Raw genomic sequence first — 20,255 nt, forward strand, 5'->3', positions numbered from 1 at the left:
AGGCCGCTGCCATCACCGTTGCCGTGAAGGAGTGTAGGTAGGGGGTATGTGTCAAAGTCACATCCACATGAATACCAGGACCCAAGGTTTCCCAGCAGAAAATTGCCCGAAGCATCACACTGCCTCTGCCTTCTTGCCTTCTCCCCATAGTGCATCCTGGAGCCCTCTCTTCCCCCAGGTAAACACCCGGCCGTCTACATGATGTAAAAGAAAACATAGTTCATCAGACCAGGCCACCTGCCTCCATTGCTCCATGGTCCAGTTCTGACGCTCACGGGCCCATTGTAGGCACGTTCGGTGGTGGACAGGGGTCATCGTGGCCACTCTGACCGGTCTGCAGCTACGCAGCTGCATACACAGCAAGCTGTGATGTACTGTGTGTCCTGGCACCTGTCCATCATAGACAGCATTAACGTTTTCAGCAGTTTGAGCTACAGCAGCTCTTCTGTGGGATCGGACCAGACGGGCTAGCCTTCGCTCCCCATGCACAATGAGCCTTGTACGCCCATGACCGTGTCGCCGGTTCAGTGGTTGTCCTTCCTTGGACCACTTTTTGTATGTGCATATATATATATATATATATATATATATATATATATATATATATATATATATATGTGTGTGTGTGTGTGTGTGTATATATGTGTGTGTGTGTATATATATGTATATATATGTGTGTATATATATATATGTGTGTGTATATATATGTATGTATATATATATATATATATATATATATATATATATATATATATATATATATATATATATATATATATATATATATATATATAAATATATGGCCCTGTGATGGACTGGCGGCCTGTCCGGGGTGTCTCCCCACCTGCTGCCCAATGGCTGCTGGGATAGGCTCCAGCATCTCCGCGACCCCAATTGGGATAAGCGGCTTGGATAATGGATGGATGGATATACTGTGTGTGTGTGTGTGTGTGTGTGTGTGTGTGTGTGTGTGTGTGTGTGTGTGTGTGTGTGTGTACGTATATATTATATATATATATGTGTGTGTGTGCATAATATATACGTATATTCGTATATATTATACATATATATGTTATATATGTATGTATGTATAATATATATATACATTCACACCTATAGGTATAAGACATATACCTACACACGTATATATAATATTATATAAAATATAATGTATATACACACATACACACACACACACACACACACACACACACACACACACACACACACACACACACACACACACACACACACACACACACATATTTATTTATTTATTGTTAAAAGAAACACTCAACGGTAGGGAAAGTGCTCAACAAATAAGGAGCAAAATAATCCAGTGAGTCAAGTATATTCTTTATGAGACAGTACGAGCCTGTTTCATGCCCTATATCAACCATCACAGCTGATGGATGATATAGGGCATTGGGAAAACGGTGACAAACACAGCAAAGGAGAGACGACTCTTTAAGTTCTCTCTTCAGAGAGCCAGCTCTCGGTTATCAGGGGTATATGTCATTTCAGAGGTAGTATAGCAGCCTCACTTTTGCTGATAGATGACACACATGACGCTAAAGGTAGCAGTACCTATTAAACATGCAAGACAAAATTCTTCACATTGCATATTCATCTTTATTATACTTCTGAGTGGATCAAAACATGTTGCAACAAACACCCTTCAGGTGCATAACACACAGTATATCGGTTCTTTTCTGTATACTTTAGGAGTACTGCCCACTAAGAAAACTCTCAGACTCACATGGCAGTACGTGTTACAGTAACGAATGTGGATTTGTGGTTAGTGTATACATGGAGCGTGATGTGCACTGTGTCTTATCCATATGTGGACATCGAGGGTCCTTTAGCATGGTGTCTGATGCCCTCCTGCGCTGTTTCCATATGCTCTGTAAGATACCCAAACTGTTATTGTGTCTCCATATCATGGCCCCAAGACAAAAGTTGCGTTTCAACTCAACCTGCCCAAATATTTAATATATATATACATATATATATATATATATATATATATATATATATATATAGAGAGAGAGAGAGAGAGAGAGAGAGAGAGAGAGAGAGAGAGAGAGAGAGAGAGATCGATCGATCGATCGATCGATCGATCTATCTATCTATCTATCTATCTATCTATCTATCTATCTATCTATCTATCTATCTATCTATCTATCTATCTATCTATCTATCTATCTATCTATCTATCTATATATAATTAAGACAATAATGTTCCTGCAGATCTTATCGCTTCAAGCAGTGTCTAGAATCATACATGTCAAGAATTAATATAGATGGGCGTCCGGGCAGCATAGCGGTCTATACCGTTGCCTACCAACACGGGGATCGCTGGTTCGAATCCCCGTGTTACCTCCGGCTTGGCCGGACGTCCCTACAGACACAATTGACCGTGTCTGTGGGTGGGAAGCCAGATGTGGGTGTGTGCCCTGGTCGCTCCACTAGCGCCTCCTCTAGTCGGTCGGGGCGCTTGTTCGGGGAGGGCGAACTGGAAGGAATAGCGTGATCCTCCCACGCGCTACGCCCCCCTGGTGAAACTCCTCCCTGTCAGGTGAAAAGAAGCGGCTGGTGACTCCACATGTATCGGAGGAGGCACGTGGTAGTGTGCAGCCCTCCCCGGATGTGCAGAGGGGGGTGGAGCAGCGACCGAGGGGGGGACTCGGAAAATAGGGTAAATTGGCCAAGTACAATTGGGGAGAAAAAGGGGGAGGGGGGGGAGCCACAAAAAAAGAGGGGAAAAAAACCACGTTGACTGTCAGCATCCCTCATTTCTACTAGAATCTGGCGGGGTCTTTGATACCCCACGTGGTGCAACCCGCACACATCATCCCTAACGAACCCGGGGGGGGTCATCAGGCGTTTCGGCTCTTAACATCAGACACCCTCACCCAATCAACCCAGCCGGGGGGGGGGGGTGTGATCCAGCGCCGACTTGTGTCCAGGTGGCGCATTACGCCACGCGACGCGTCACCCCTCTTCACCCAAACTTCTGTTCAGGCCGAGCTTAAATCCTCTGCTCGGCCCTCAGCGCTTTCATCATACACTTTACTGTTGAGCCGGTCCCGGTAGGTCCCCCTACGTCACCCTGGTGGTAAAGGAGCACCACTGTCAGTCCCGAGCCTCAGCCGGGTTTTCTTAAGCCATAAATAAATAAAATGGATGGAGCTGGTTTGCCAGGGCTCCTTTGGGTGGAGTATGAAAAAAAGACCTGGCCTCGCTGCTGCTGCATCAGAGGGGGGGGGGGGGACACGGACTGCTCGGCAGAGAAGTAGGTCAGAGAGGGGAACACGGTACTGGACCGACACACTGCAAAGGCGTCGTGAGTTGTGCCGCTGAAACGGACGGCTGCCATTTGTTCCACCTCCTCTCACACGACTACACGTCTTACATGTCTTTCTTTTCTTTTTTACAGGAAACGGAAGACACTATACTTTCATACAGTGTCCTCAAATATCAAATGATCGAATCCAGGTAATACACGCGTCCCAATCCATCTCTGTTGGGAGATGAATTATTCCCACGTGCTCACACATCTGGTAGGTGGATTTTGTCAGTGCACAGTAGTCTTGATCAAAAATGAACTCAGCAGTCAAAGGCTGGGTCCGGATTTGTTAGACTACGTGATCTGACGGTTTTGGACGGTGGATTAATGGAACAGCTGAAGGAGGACACAAAAAGAACAGCGTGTTGAACGAGAACAAACTGAAAGGAAAAAAAATAATAATTAAAATATTACCTGACGCTATCAGCCCAGCACTTAAGCGTGAGTGCAGTCTGTCAGCTGCCGTTATGTCCAACATCTCAAGAGAGGTCGTGTCTTCAATGAAAATGCAAATTAAATTATAATCCATACCGGATGTCTTTTTTTTAAAAAATATATATTACTCGTTTGTTTAGCACAGATACATAACTCATCCATCCACCCATTCCGTCCATTATCCAAGCCGCTTATTCGGATTGGGGGCGCGAGGATGCTGGAGCCTATCCCGGGTCACCTGACCTACAGGTCTTTGGACTGTGGGAGGAAACCGGAGCACCCGGAGGAAACCCACGCAGACTCGGGGAGGACATGCACACTCCATACAGACGACCCCCCCAAGGATGGACAACCCCCGGGGTTCGAACCCGGGACCTTCTTGCTGCGCTGCGCCACCGTGCCGTCCCCTAGACACATAACCACATCTTATTAATAGTTCATGTTTTGTTCAAAGCGAAGCGTCTCAAGTGGGAATCGCGACGGGAAGAAACGTGTAAACTAAACAGCCAATCAGCAGCAGTAGAAGCGTCAGGAAGACGGCTGCAGAGAAACAGCGCGAGCGGTCCCTCGTCAGCCTCAGCATTCTCAGAAGACAAGAAGGGCAGAGGGCAAAGCCACACACGCGTCTCTGCGTGCGCGCTTCCGGGTGTTGCTCCAACCCAGCGCAGCACGACCACGTGGCCTGTGCGGTCTGGTGTCCGGGTGCTCGAGTGTCACGTCCAGGGCTTGTGAGGCCAGGAGCTAGGGCCGCTCCCGGGTCATAGACACTGTTACTGTACACCTCCTCCTGCATTTTCTGGATCTCCCACCTTGGGAACGGGGTGTTCTGTCGGCAGAGAGGGCACTGCACTCGGCTGGGGTCGTTCGCCCGTTTCTGGATGCCAACCAGGCAGCGATGGCAAACGGTGTGGTCACAGTTTAGTAGCGCCATGCCGTGATCTCCCTGCGAGTCGAAGGGCTCGCTGCAGATGGGGCATTCGTGCCTGACGCTGTTGTCACTGCCCCGACTCCTGACACTCCCGCTGCGCCGAGGCTGATCCGCCTTGTCAAATTCCCGCTCTGGTGGAACAGATGTCTTCTGGTCATCCCCATCTGTCGGGATTTGCGTGCCCGCCTCGCCGTTCTGCCTCAGCTCACGCGGGCCGAAGTGCTGCGGATGCTCAAGCAGGGGCTCGAAGACCGATTCCCTCTCCTCCTCGCGCTTCTTCGCCTCCTCGGACGTGGCTAAGAATTGCGCTCGAGAGCAGTCCCCTTCCAAAACGGGCAGGTGGTTTTCCTCGAGCGCCACGTTGTCTCGCTCTCTCGTTTCAAATACAGCCGCATCCATGTTTCATAAGTGAGATATTTTTTTCATGTGTTGCGTTTAACCCAGCAGTCGAGAGTGTGCTAATGGAGCAAATGCACAGTATGTTTACTTGGCAGGGCAAGTCTACTTTCTTCCCTGAACTGAGTGTTGACATAATGCTCGTGCTGGAATAAAAGCAACGCGGCGCTCGCGCCGTGAAACCCGCTGACGTGATAAGCATGTTCCCGGATAAGGGGTGATAAGCCAAATTCATAAGCCACATCGCAGCGCCGCTGGCCAAGTGGTACAATGAATGTTGCACCATTCCAGTCAATTTAACGTGTCAAGGGACTCAGAGCCGTGTTAAAGTTTTGCCAGCACAGCAGCGCATGAGCACACACATTAGAGCGGAGAGTACATTTATTCGGCAGATTTGCATATATATTAGGTTTGTAGATCACACAGTTACAAAAATAACGTTGAATATTGAAAAAGGAAGAGCAGAAAAAGGAAGTTTAATCGGACACTGGCGTGAGATACTGTGCTTCTTAGCTCTGCTGGCTGATTGCTTGGCGAGCTGCCCCTCTTCTGTCACCCACCTTGGCATTTAGACGCTATTGTCCATCCATCCATTTTCCAAGCCGCTTATCCTAATTAGGGGATGCTGGAGCCTATCCCAGCAGTCGCTGGACGGCAGGCGGGGAGACACCCTGGACAGGGCGCCAGTCCATCACAGGGCCGACACATTCACACCTATAGGGACAATTTATTCACCTGACCTACATGTCTGTGGACGGGCTATGGGAGGAAACCGGAGCACCCGGAGGAAACCCGCCGCGGACACGGGGAGAACATGCAAACTCCACACAGAGAACGACCTAGGATGACCCCCCTAGGGTTGGACATCCCCGGGGTTCGAACCCAGGACTTTCTTGCTGTGAGGCAAAAGCGTTAACCACTGGGCCGCCGTGGAGTGCTGTACAATTCAAAGAGCGCCATTCCTTTAGCAAAGGCAATATGCCGTCACGCATCAGAACAGACACAAAAGTGTCACAAAGCCAGTGGCGCCCCCAAGGGGTTGCCGTGATACTATCCCTGCCCCCCCCTCGCTGCCCCCCCCAGCCACGAGTCGCATATGCAGACTATGCGTCTGATTATGCATAATATGCTTCTATCTGATATTTTACATTAGGTGCTGTTCATGGTGTGCCACCCCAAGATTTTCAGTGGCCCCCCTTTGGCCACGCCTATGAAACATGTCTGGGGGCGCCACTGCACAAAGCCTGACAGCACTGCAGTAATCCGCGATGCAGTCAATAAATAATCGGTGATCACTGACGGGAGCGGCCAAGCAAGCAAAAGGACACACAAACAGGGGGGGCTGCACGGCGCTGATGTACGACCGCATCCGACTCCCCTACTACGTACAGAGGTGCAGCAAGGGTGGTGGTCAAACACATCTGCATCACCACTGGCGCAGCGCCCTTTCTGTCCAAACTCAGAACGTATCAGGCCTGAAGGGAAGTCACGCTTTATCACGTGCGGTCAACGTGCTTTACAGGTGAAAAGGTCACTGCTAATTGAAAAGTATTCAAATTCACAGCCGTGAGTTAATTCTCAGAATTATGTTAAAAGTGTGGAGATTTTTTCCATCCACCGGAATCTGCAGTTTCATCAACAGTATATTATTTATAGATTTAAAATGATCTCCTTTTATGTGTGTGTGTGATAAAATTAAGCTTGCCTACCAACACGGGGATCGGCGGTTCGAATCCCCGTGTTACCTCCGGCTTGGTCGGGCGTCCCTACAGACACAATTGGCCGTGTCTGCGGCTGGGAAGCCGGATGTGGGTGTGTGCCGTGGTCGCCGCGCTAGCGCCCCCTCTGGTCAGTTGGGGGGGGGGCGCCTGATCAGGGGGGAGGGGGGACTGGGGGGGAATAGCGTGATCCGCCCACGCACTACGTCCCCCTGGTGAAACTCCTCACTGTCAGGTGACTCCACATGTATCGGAGGAGGCACGTGGTCGTCTGCAGCCCTCCCCGGATCGGGGTGGAGGATGGCTCGGAAGAGTGGAGTAATTGGGCGGATACAATTGGTGAGGAAAAATCCAGAAAAGGAACAAAAATGAATCTCGTGTCGGGACTTTTCATCTTGAAGGTATATTGTACCATCTCAGAAAAACTGATATGATTTGTTCAATTTCTGTAAGCTATTTACACAGATTTCCAGAATTATCTCAATAGCATTAAAATTCTAACGCACACAAAACAAAACAGGGGGCAAGCGGAGAAACTCTTCACATACAGAAATGGGTCTGTTTTCCCTTCGGGGGAAATACACTGTGATCAAAGCTGAAGTATTTCAGTCATTAGTAATGTGAGGCCGGAGATACGAGCTGTTGGCTGAACAACAACAACAACAAAAAATCCCGCCCTTTTTAGCAGGAGGTCTTGTTAAAATGTTGGATCGAGTTTTGTTATTTTTCTCAAAATGAGTTTTAAAAAAGATGAAAAGAAACACGCCAAGGGGAGAGCTATTCTGAGGTGTGCCGACACTAATCAGCATAGTCACAGAATTGTCTTGAATTAAGAGGACATGTCTCGGGAAACGTGGTTGATCACGTCACTTTTTCCCTCCACAATAACATCAGTTATTTGAAGCACAATGACAAACACAACATTGAAACACTCAGTATGTGATAAATGTGCTCATTAAGATAGGTGAAAAAAAATCAAGGTAAAAACAAAAACTCAGGAATCCTTCTCAATAGTCCTGCACTTTTTGTGCCAACCACACGTGCAATCTGATCAAAAACCATGTCGGCAGATGGCGGCTGATATACCGGAGGTTATCGTGATGGAAAATAAAACACTCCTGCCCGCCCGGGCTGATAACGTTAATGGTTTAACCTGCCAGTCCAGATAGCTCAGATCTTCAACAGAGGACAAGGTGAGAAAGGAAGCAATAGCAAGTCATAAGTTACCCAGTGGGGCCCAATAGCAGAAGCCTTTACGCTGACCTATTTCCCTGCAAAGCTGTGTCAATAATGCCTCTGGGTGCACAGATTGCAGGGGCAAAGACAGCTGATAAGCATTCCTCTATAAGGCATGCAGTTGAATAAATATGCATGCTTAAGTCCAAACATATATATATATATATATATATATATATATATATATATATATATATATATATGTATATATATATGTATATATGTATATATGTATATGTATGTATGTATGTATATGTATGTATATGTGTATATGTATATGTATATATAGATGTATATATATAGATGTATATATAGATGTATATATAGATATGTATATATATAGATATGTATATATATAGATGTGTATATATAGATGTATATATATAGATATATATATATATATATATATATATGTATATATATATATATATATATATCAGAGGTGGAAAAATCCGGTCCAGAAAGTAAAAACCCTAACCATGTCTTTACTCCATCCATGTATTAAACCAGCTAATTTGGGAAACTAGTCAGTGCAATCTGATGGTTTAGTACATGGGTGGAGTAAAGACACAGTTAGGCTTTTTACTTTCTGGACCGGGTTTTTCCACCTCTGATATATATATATATATATATATATATATATATATATATATATATATATATATATATATATATATATTAGCGAATTCAGGGGCAGCCGGGAATTGAACCAGAGAGCCTGCACCACGGGCGACTGTGAAAGCCAGTGAACATATCAGCTCCCTCACGCCTCTGGGCGCACGCGCTTCCAATGGCCTCACGGTCTCAACATCCCACTTCTGACACCAATGTAGCAAATTCAGGGAGCAGCCGGGAATCCGCCGCAGCCGAGAATCGAACCCAGGTTCCACCGCACCATGGGTGACTGTGCTTACCAGTCAACTAAAGGGTCCGACCCCGTTAGCCGAGGGCTAGTGAGTCTAGTCATCCGTGATCGTTACACTATACCCCTCCTTCGGGAAGCGCGACCCCGCGCTTCAGCATACCAGTTCCCTCACACCTCTGGACCTGGGTCGGACCTTTTTGTTGACTGGTTAGCGCAGTCGCCCGTGGTCCGGGCTACCTGGGATTGGTTCCCGGATGCGGCGGACTCCTGGCTGCCCCCTGAATTCGCTACATTGGTGTCAGAAGTGGGATGGTGAGACCGTGAGGCCATCGGAAGCGCGTGCGCCCAGAGGCGTGAGGGAGCTGATATGCTGAAGCGTGGGCACGCGCTTCCCGAAATAGGGGGGGTAGTGTAACGACCACGGATGACTAGACTCACTAGCCCTTGGCTAACGGGTCGGGCCCCGTAGTTGACTGGTTAGCGCAGTGGTCCGGGTTGTCCGGGTTCGATTCCCCAGCTGCGACGGATTCCTCCCTGTCCCTGAATTCGCTACTACATATGTATGAATATATATATATAATTATTCACAGTTTGCAATTAAATGCATTTTTCACATTCCAGTGGTCCAATGGCTTCACAATGCTAGGCAATTCTGGTAGTATTCTCTTAGTATTGCTTGCTTTGATCACGAGCACAGGTCTTCACATTTATGGGGTTAATTCACTGCAGGGTCAGAATCATTTCAGTCATTGTTTTCCACCGAACACATCGGACTGATACGGTAGCTTTAGGCACTTTTGTATACAAGGCTAGGAAGTCACACTGCTTAGTAGACCAACACAGGGTAAGGGAGGTTTTGTTTGTTAACAGTTGACAAATTCAGGTTTAGGCATTTTTGCATTTGAAAATAAGCCCCCGTCTCCAACTTCCTTCACCGAAATGTTTTCTGGAGTTATTCAGTCTCAGTATGGAAACTGATCTAGGACCACCGAGCAAGTTTGGTCTCTTTTTGTCCTCTTGTTTATCATGATTTTGACAGGGGGGGGGGGAGTCCATCCTTGCCTTGCCTCCCTCCAGACATTCAATTAATCCTGACACTGACCCAAGATCGTCTCCCTTGTCATCCTTATTTTCTCTCCTCCTCCGGGAGCCGAGGGAGGTCAAAAGTCCAGCGTGTCGTGCTGGTAGTGCAGTCTGGGGCTGTTCTCGCTGTAGAACTGACTGAACCAGCGCCGGTGCTTCTGGATGGCTGAATCCTCCTTCACCAGAAGAGGTTTGGAGATGTACTTCTTATTGTTCCAGATCATTACGTCTCGTTCGAACTGGGGACAAGAATGAATAAATAAACAAATGAAAGCCATTGCTAAACTATAACTACTGAAACTATGAAGAAAAGAGGCGCCACTTTCTTTGAAGTATATATTTACAGTGCATTATAAGTGTATTTATGACGAACCATAAACATGTTTATAGTGTGTTATGACACTAACTATAAGAGCCTATAGCAATTTATAACTTGTTATAAAGCATGTCATGATCCACTACTACTTCTACTACTACTACTACTACTACTCCTACTCCTGCTACTACTACTACTCCTGCTACTACTACTACTACTGTTACTACTACTACTACTACTACTATTACTACTACTACTACTACTTTTGGCTGCTCCCGTTAGGGGTCAACACAGCGGATCATTCGTTTCCACCTCTTCCTGTCCTCTGCATCTTCCTCCGTCACAGCAGCCACCTGCCTGTCCTCCCTCACCACAGCCATAAACCTCCTCTTTGGCCTTCCTCTTTCCCTCTCCCCTGGCAGCTCCATATTCAGCATGTCACAGTGTCTTATAAATGTGGAGCACGTGCATAATGTACGACGTCGACCTCTGTTTGAAAACCGTCTTATAAAATAAAACACCTGGGATTTATAGGATGTTATGAGCTTGTGGTTGTTGAGCTTTATGAACCACTTTTCATGCGTGGTTATGAGCAGTGCTTTTATATATATATATATATATATATATATATATATGTGTGTGTGTGTGTGTATATATATATATATATATATATATATATATATATATATATATATATATATATATATATATATCCCTGTTTCAAAGGGGGGGGGAGCCACTTCATTTTTGTCATTGTACAGGTTACAACGAAATGTGTTCTCTGCATTTAGCCCATCCTATTGTATAGGAGCGGTGGGCAGCTGCAGCACCGAGGACCAACTCTTCTTTCCATTGCCTTGCTCAGGGGCACAGACAAGAGAGAACATGCAAACTCCACACAGAAAGGACCCGGGAGTTATCGTGATCAGATCTTGGCTTTGAGCCTCACATTAGAAACATAACTAAGAATGCATCTTATCATATAGAGAACATCTCCAGAGAGCCGCCGTTTCTCCCTCAAGCCAACACAGACACACTGAGGCCTTTATCACCTGCAGGATGGACTACTGCAGTGCTCTCCTTCCTGGTCCCCCTAACAAGAACAAAGCTCATTACAGTTACTGCAAAACTCAACTGCTCGTGTGTTGACCAAGACCAGGAACAGAGCAGCCTTTATACCGGTTTTAAGGCCGAGGCATTGGCAGCCTGTTTGCTTCTAAATTGATTTTAAGATCATTTTTTATTGGTTTATAAAGCTCTTAATGGTCCAGGTCCTACCTATTTATCAGATTAGCTTTTAGCCTAAGGACGCGCTACAGCCCCCAGGTCTTCTCGTGGTGGCCTTTAAATCAATCCTAAGGTGATAACAGAAACCCTCCTGATATTTACTGTGGTCTGAGCCTCTGGACCAGCCTCCCTGAGGACCTGAGATAATGTTGGTGGTCCTGAAAGCAAACTCTAGACCTAGCTTATTAGTTTGGCTTTAAACCAAATTTTATTTGTGTATATATATTTTAGTCTGTTCTATCTCTTGGTCTATCCTTTTATATATTAGATTGTTTTCCTTTTTTAATGCCCTAGTTCTGGTTTTACTCACTTCTATGCCTCTCCTCTCTTTTACTACTTTATTTTATCTTGGGTTCTTGACTGTTCGTTTAATCTTTATCTTTTCATTGTTTTGAGTTTTTCTCTATTTCTTATTGGTCTTAAGTCATGCCTCTGGTGTTTCCTCATTGAAAATTGAAGAGACCGACCAGAGGGGGCGCTAGTGCAGCGACCAGTACACATACCCACATCCGGCTCCCCACACGCAGACACGGCCAATTGACCTTTCGCAAAGTCCCGCCCCCCTTAGTTACTGTTGCTATGCCCGTCAAGCATTTCAGAACTATCCGGGAAGTAGCCGGAAAAAACCAAAACATGAAGGAAGAAATCAGCGCATTGTGTGGGTAAAAGTAACAGTAATGATACGTTAGCTGTATTAGCTAGCAATACTAGCTAGTAGCAAGCTTAGCTTGGAGCAGACAGGTATTTTTGTTGATTCTGGATGGATTAAGCTGGCCATGGGGTTCTGCTATACTGCCAAATCTATTGCCGACATTGCGCTTCTTGCGTTCTGGGTTTCGGGAAGGGAAAGAAAATTACACCCCCTCCAAACTTTTCACATATCTGGTATCCGATTTGCAGATCCCATAGGCGCACCGTCTCAGCATTTTGCTGTGTGCTTGAAAGCTTGACGGACCTCCCTCCCATAGAAACCGTTGCTAAGGTAGGATTGGACAAGCGCCGTTCTGGGGCGGTACTTTGCGAAAGGGTCAATTGTGTCCGTAGGGACGCCCGGCGAAGCCAGAGGCAACACGGGGATTCGATCCAGCGATCCCCGTGTTGGTAGGCACCGGAATAGACCGCTACGCCACCCGGACAACCCCCTCTTATATCTTTTACCACGTGCTTCCCAAACTGTGCTGGTATACCGTTGAGGGATAGGGACTTTGGGAGATTTTAGAATGGACAATAGCACATTTTCTCATCCCCCCCACAGCAAAACGTGCAAAGATAAACAAAGTGAACATTTTCAGCTGTCTTTTGTGACCCCCCCATCCCCCCCACAAACACATCCCTCCTCCCAGCTTGTGTATCTAGCACCTCATGTTACAGTAAAACTACTAAAATGTTTGGTATAAATCAACAATTAAATGTCAGTTGCAGACTCGTGTATCGGTGTTTAGGGCACAGCCAGAGTTGGAGAAACATATTGGCGCCCCACCTGAATACACTCCGCTTTCAGGATGAATTTGGGCACCAGCAGGGGAATATTGGCCTGGTAGAAGATGACGTGGGACACGCACTGCAGCAGGGGTTCCACTGGGGTCACGCACTGCACGATCACACCCCGGCCCAGGAAACTGTGGTTAAAGAGCAGGAACACCACACCGGGGCCCACCTGAAACACACGGAGGAATGAATGATGACTTGTTTCGAACACCTAAACAAGCAGGATATAACATACAGGTGATCCATTACCAGTAAGCTGAAGTGATCAACAAATCCACGCATCAAACTCAGCGAACACATCCCCCGTATGGGTCAGATTATTTGTTACATGCTGGAGGAGGAGGAGGAGGAAGTATACACTTGTTTTTTTCCCTACCTCTTCTCACCTACTCTTAAGTTAATTCAGCTGCTATACATTTCAAACTCAGTTCCCACTGCACTGTGTAGTTCACATCCAATGCAAGTTGTGCTGCACAAGAGATTGGTGAGGACACTTCATAATCTAAAATGTCACAAAATACAAATACAACTTTGTCAACTGTACAAAAAAAGCTGCCTAATACTGGTGTCAAAAATGGATTTAATCAAAACACACATATTTTGTATTTCAAATACCAAGCAAATAGCCAGTGTCTGGAGAGTAGGAATTTCTCCACAGAGCATTTCTGCAGAGCAAGGATGCTTAATATGAACAAAGAGGAAGATGATAACCGATTATGCAAAAAAAAATTTGTTACATCTGTTTTCTCCAAAATCTAATTTTTTCACCAATTACCCCACTCTTCCGAGCCGTCCCGGTCACTGCTCCACTCCCTCTGCTGAGCCAGGGAGGGCTGCAGACTACCACATGCCTCCTTCGATACATGTGGAGTCGTCAGACGCTTCTTTTCACCTGACAGTGAGGGGTTTCACCAGGGGGACGTACCACGTGGGGGCATCACGCTATCCCCCCCCCAGTTCCCCCTCCCCCCCGAACAGGCGCCCTGACCGACCAGAGGAGGTGCTAGTGCAGCGACCAGGACACATACCCACATCCGGCTCCCCATCTGCAGATTGGATGGAAAAGCAGATCTGATCCCAATAAGGTTGTGGTGTCACATGACTGTTATGGCCGCTCCCGGTTCCGGCCACTCCAGCCCTGGTTTCAGATCTGACTGTACTAACGTTACATGGTATTAAGCACATTGTCAAAGGAAAGGCTGGGGTCAAACGTAATTCCAAGATTTTTGGCAGCCACTCTTTGTGAAATCGCAAAGTTGCCGATTGTTATCGTTACTTGGTCAAATTGGTGTCTGTGTCTAGCAGGGCCAACGACCAGCATCTCAGTTTTATCCGAATTTAAAAGCAGAAAATTTAGTGACATCCACTTTTTCACAGAAGCCCAACAGGCATCTAAATAAGTAATTTGAGTATGATCATCAGCCCTTATAGGCAGATCGAGCTGAGTATAATCTGCATTGCAATGGAAATTTATTCCATGAGTGCGTATAATTTGTCCAAGAGGTGAAATACAAAGAGAGAAAAGTAGAGGGCCAAGAACCGAGCCCTGGGGTATGCCATATTTAACAACAGAGAATTTCGATGTAATATTATTGTAATAGACACTATGTGTTCCTCCAGATAAGTAGGACTTAAGCCAAGAGAGAACAAAGCCAGAGACACCAAAATTACAATTTAGAGAGCTGCATGTGCACCGCTACAACTACTGCACCCGCCAGTGCAGCAGAAGAGGGCCTATGACACTCAGTGCTTTGGGCGGTCTGTTTGCCAGCGGCGGCATCCTGGACATTTGGGGGATTATGTGTTGGGTGATGGGGTCGTCAACATCGACTAACCCCTTAGGTGGGGGCTAGCGAATGACTGACTATCAGCAGAGCTGCGCAGAGTGAGCGCAAGGACTCATGGGACTGACTGTTAATGTTTGAGTTGATTGTGTTATATTTTTATGTGTCTGGGTGTTCTGTTCATGTTGGAATGTGTTATTGTTTGGGAGTTTGACTCGGACTGGGTAGAGGACTGTTACTGACGGACTGACCTTAGGATCGTGACGTAGACTGATGTCACCACTTGCAACATCAGGGGGAACTGGTTGTGTGTTGTCACTTCAGGCCGGTGTGTAAATAAAAGAGCACTCCCGGGGTCGTGCGGTGTATGGGGCACAGGAGTTCCACGCTCGTTCGCCACGATATTTTTCATTAATCAAATTTCGAGGAGACAGGAAATAAATGGAAGAGAAAAGAAGGATCGTATATGCCTGTGTGGCTCAGCAGACTAATGTATCGTTAATGTGGGGAACACAACTGGCAACGCTACTGGCTGGAGGACTGGCGGAGATCCTTTTTACCCCCGCTGAATAAGCAACTCTTGCAGGTGGTGGTGGGGGGGGGGGTGCAGATACAGCTGCGAGTGGGATCAGGGGGAAATGGCGTGAGCCATTGCATGCGTTACAATGCCCTGGAGAAACCTGCAGCTTGGCAGAGGTTGGCAGTGACTCCAAGAGGGCACACGTGGTAGTCTACACACTGCCCGACCAAGGTAAGGGTTACGCAATGGCTGGTTCTTAGAGGAACAGAGGGATGAACGTGTCAAATTAGGGGGGGAAAGGATTGAGTTTTTTTTTGTTCTCAGGCAGAGGCTTAACATTGGCTAGATCCGATTTCAACGATGAAACCCAGCTGATGAAGGGGATGAAGGGCGAGAAAGAACTTGTTATCCTGTTCTGGGCCTTTTCATTGCTGCTCAACACGGTATTTCTTACTACCCTTAAACTAATGCTTTACTGAGGACAAATGATTTTTAGAGCATTGAATTCACTTTCCCTTTTGTGGCGGCTGCAGTTTCAGGTGTCCCTGACGGTCGGTGTGTGTGTCCATCAAACGTTGCACGTCGTGTTGACTCGTCTTTCAATGTAGTGTTGAACCCCAGTGGGCTCACTCACTGTACGTTAATCTAGACGACAGCATCGGCTGCTAGGTGACTCCCCAAAGCCCTTTCCTCTGTCATGGCGTGTGTGTGCGCGCGCGGGCGTGTGCGTGCGTGTGTAAGCTTGTGCGCGTGCTTGTCTGCCTGTCAGTCACCCTGTCTGTCTGCAGTATGTCCGTGTGCTCAGCAGCCTGTCAGTGGTCCCCTGCAACGCAGCGTTAAGACCATACCTGTCTGGCCATGACGTCAACGTCCAGGAGAGGCCAGTGGCGTCCGAACACCGTCAGCGCGTGCTTCACCAGCATCTGAGAGCAGTGCCTGTCGGGCTCCGACTCCGGTTCCCACTGGACCTTGAACGCACGTGTGCACACACAGGCGCATATAGGTCAGCCCGAACGAACGCATAAGCACACTCACAGACATGCGCAGAAAGAGGAGCTCTAACGTCCTGAATGAATCATCATTACAGAAATTCAGTTCTCATCATTTGCAAATCCACGACTCCGTGATTAACTGACTGACGGCCGACTGGAAGGGGTCGGTTGAACCCTTTCACGTCACACTTTGTATCGCCAAACCTTCCAGTCGTGCCGCACGAACTCCCAGGTTTTGCTGTTGGTGTAGCGCAGATCAACGCCGCTGACGATGCCCGGCGTGTGCAGGTGAGCCAGATGGGCAATGTCCGCCGCGTTCTCCGGGATCTCCTGTGTGTGGAGACAAAGCTGTCACACCGCCCTCTGGTGGTCGCGTTCAAAAAAAAATCCGCCGCAGCACCGTGGTTTCCCGCGGAGACTTTGACGCCAGATTACCGAGTGCGTGAAATAAGTCCCTTCAGTCTCCGCTTCGCAATTTAAAGCGGGAGATATTTTCTTAATGATTTCGTGCTACAAATGCGAGAACGGTCATTATTATCGCTCCAGGATACGGGGGGCCACGGGGAGCTCACTGAGGTCGTTAGTACACGTTGATGACGTACAACACGGTACAACTTCGTCCCTCAGATTCCTCACATCGCAAGAAGCCATTGGCACAAATGGTTGCATACGTCATCAGTTTACACACAAACACACACACACACACAGAGACGTACACAAACACACACAACTATACCAACAACCACATACACATATGCGCATCTATTAAGGCTGGGCCTACACACACACACACACGCGCGCGCGCGCGCGCTCAAAGCCCCACCTCTATGTGGGCATTGATAAAATGCTCCGTTCTCCCCCGGTAGACCCACTCTCCCCGTTTGATCTCCCCCTGCTCCGGGACGGTCCACCGAGGATCCTCTCCGTCACAGTGAAACCACACCAGAAGCTGGCCATTGACCTCGCAGCTCTTCCAGCAGCGCACCTTGGCGAACTCTGGCACTGGGGGGGGGGGCGGGGCGGGGGGGGGGGCAATTCAGAAATCAGAGCAGCAAGAACACAAAGGAATTAGACAAAGCTGGTGCAGAAACACCTTTCACAGTTACACAATGCAAACGTGCACGACAGGGACATGTAATTGTGCAAAGCATAATCCACAACAAGGTGTGCTGTAAAGGATTTGAACGCACGACGCAGAGGCGACCGCCATGTTTTACACGTTACCCCCTTTGGGACTCGTTATTAGCCATTTTAAGACTAGCCAACAAAATAGACACACTGACACAATAACATATCTTACAGGATTTTCTGATCTCTAATATATTGGCACTTGGCTCCTGAAATATGGTGGCACCGCGTTGTTATGACCAGCAAAGCTTTGGGTAGGAATGCCCCTTAATTGGGCCCAACACAAGAAGCATTTGACCGGTGTCCCCGACGAGTCCTACCTTTTTCTGCGTAAGGGATCTTCACACACTTGCCATCCTCACCCCGAAACTGCCATCCATGAAACGGGCACTCTATGCAGCCTCCAACAACCCGTCCTCCTACAGCCAGGTTGGCGCCAAGATGGGGGCAGTAGGCATCTACCACGTAGGCCTTCCCATCCAGGCCCCTGAACGCTGCCACCTGCTCACCTGAAGAAGATGGATGACACTATGAACAGGACCCCGTTTTCCCACCTCCTCCCCCTCAGCACCTACTGTGTTAATTGATCTGGATTTTCATCCTCTCATCCAAACTGAGGGTCTAAGGAGGGTGTGGTCTATATTTTTTTCACTGTGTGTATGTAAAACCCTCTGAGACAGTAAATCTATCCATTCATCCGTTACCACGGTTCAGATTAGTGGGGAGCTGCTGTGTATCCCAGCATGCACTTGATGGAGGACAGGCATACATCCTGGGTAGGTCCCCAGTCCATCACACGCACACACACATACACACACACAACTATGGACAATGAAGAGGCTCCAGTACACCTAAAACGCACGGGTTTGGGGAGTCCGGATAGCGTGGCGGTCTATTCCGTTGCCTACAAACACGGGGATCGCTGGTTCGAACCCCCGTGTTACCTCCGGCTTGGTCGGGCGTCCCTACAGACACAATTGGCCGTGTCTGCCGGGGGGGGAAGCCGGATATGGGTATGTGTCCTGGTCGCTGTACTAGCGCCTCCTCTGGTCGGTCAGGGCGCCTGTTCGGGGGGAGGGGGAACTGGAGGGGGGGGGATAGCGTGATCCTCCCATGTGCTACGTCCCCCTGGTGAAACTCCTCACCGTCAGGTGAAAGGAAGCGTCTGGCGACTCCACGTGTATGGGAACAGGCTCGGAAGAGTGGGGTGATTGGCCAAGTCCAACTCAGAGGGCGGGGGGGGGTAAACAAATAGAAATAGGGGGGAGAATAACGATGTTGTAAAAGAGAATAATAATCTTGCGACGTGCGCCATGTTTTTACATCATTTTCTCCAAAAAAAAAAAAAAAAAAAGTGCTTGAAGCACTCTTGACTCAACGCAGGGACCTGACCTGTTTTTAAAGCTCCGTGCCATGGGTGCTCTACTTCTTTCCAAAGTAAAAAAACAAAAAAACAAAAAAAAACAGCAACTTTTACCAGAGCACCCAGCTAATGACGTCACTCCTGGCTCCACCGGGCTGATAAGGAGGAAGGACGACAGAGACAAGCCAACAAACACACAACCCCCTGGTGTTGATAACACAGAGAAGCGACGTGGCTTTTAAACGCGTCGTGTGACACGATGGGACGAGAGAAGCGGGAGGAATATTGGTTTTGTGGTTCAACTCGTCTTACTGAGTCATTCACAACACTCACCGCTCCGTCCTTGTGTGTATTTATCCGAAGACTGTTGTGTTGCCGTGTTGTTATTTCTGTGTTTGGTACACCGAGAGAGCCACGAAGCCGCAGTCTGGGTCCATGTAGCGCAGCCCCACATGGCCAATAAACCTGATTCTGATTCTTGCGTAGCAACAACTTCCTCTGAGCATCTTTTCCCAGCATCCTCTAGTCACACAGCATCACCCGCGCGCTCACCTACAGCACGAGTCGCCGAAGAAGAAGAAGAAAGCCACTTTATTTTCTCATCGTAGGTTAAAATGAAACGTGTCTTCTGCGTGTAACCCGTCCTACTGTACAGGAGCAGTGGGCAGCTGCAGCGCCCGGGGACCAGCTCCAGTTCTTCTTCCCATTGCCTTGCTCAGGGGCACAGGCAGGAGTATTAACCCTCACATGCATGTCTTTTTGCTGGTGGGAGGGAACCCACGCAGACACGGGGAAACATGCAAACCCCACACGGCCTGGGGTTCGAACCCAGGACCTTCTTGCTGTGAGGCAACAGCGCTAACCACTGGGCCGCCGTGCCCCCCCCCCCTCCCCAAAAAAGAGGCCACATGGCTTTATTCTATGGGTTCGGTAGAAATGAGGGTAAAGAGAGTGTATTTCTTTAGAGAGTTTGCTGCAGCTCATAGTAGGAACATGGTATGATCCATCTGAGGGGGACATACATGAAGTCAGAGCTTCCCATTTCTAGTTTTTGTTGGAAGCCTGTCCAGCTTCAGCGTAAACATCCTAACTTTAGAGGCGCGCTATCGACTTCTTCTTCGTTCGCCCCCCTTGTAGCTAACCACGAGTATATGATTAAGCGACTAAGTTACTCTCCAGGCCTGTGAGGTGTTTCCCATCTAAAACACACCATTTCCGGTGTCCAGTTGGCGTGGCGATCTGTTTCGTTGCCTACCAACATGGGCATCGCTGGTTCGAATCCCCCAGTGTTACCTCCGGCTTGGTCGGGCGTCCCTACAGACACGATTGGCCGTGTCTGCGGGTGGGAAGCCGGATGGGGGTATGTG

The 20,255-nt window shown here is 47.9% G+C and overlaps 1 protein-coding gene across 1 annotated transcript in view; it reads right to left on the reverse strand.

Moving 5' to 3' along the window:
• Nucleotides 1-10,087: 10,087 nt before the first annotated feature.
• Nucleotides 10,088-20,255, reverse strand: part of zgc:92275 (cholesterol 7-desaturase nvd) — a 17,888-nt gene continuing 7,720 nt past the window's right edge. The window contains 6 exon segments of the mRNA XM_056301777.1: nucleotides 10,088-10,249; nucleotides 13,094-13,270; nucleotides 16,254-16,373; nucleotides 16,602-16,727; nucleotides 17,221-17,399; nucleotides 17,846-18,082. Coding sequence (XP_056157752.1) covers nucleotides 10,088-10,249; nucleotides 13,094-13,270; nucleotides 16,254-16,373; nucleotides 16,602-16,727; nucleotides 17,221-17,399; nucleotides 17,846-18,082 — 1,001 coding nt within the window.

Source organism: Lampris incognitus, unplaced genomic scaffold (assembly GCF_029633865.1).
Source record: "Lampris incognitus isolate fLamInc1 unplaced genomic scaffold, fLamInc1.hap2 scaffold_147, whole genome shotgun sequence".
Classification (NCBI taxonomy): domain Eukaryota; kingdom Metazoa; phylum Chordata; class Actinopteri; order Lampriformes; family Lampridae; genus Lampris; species Lampris incognitus.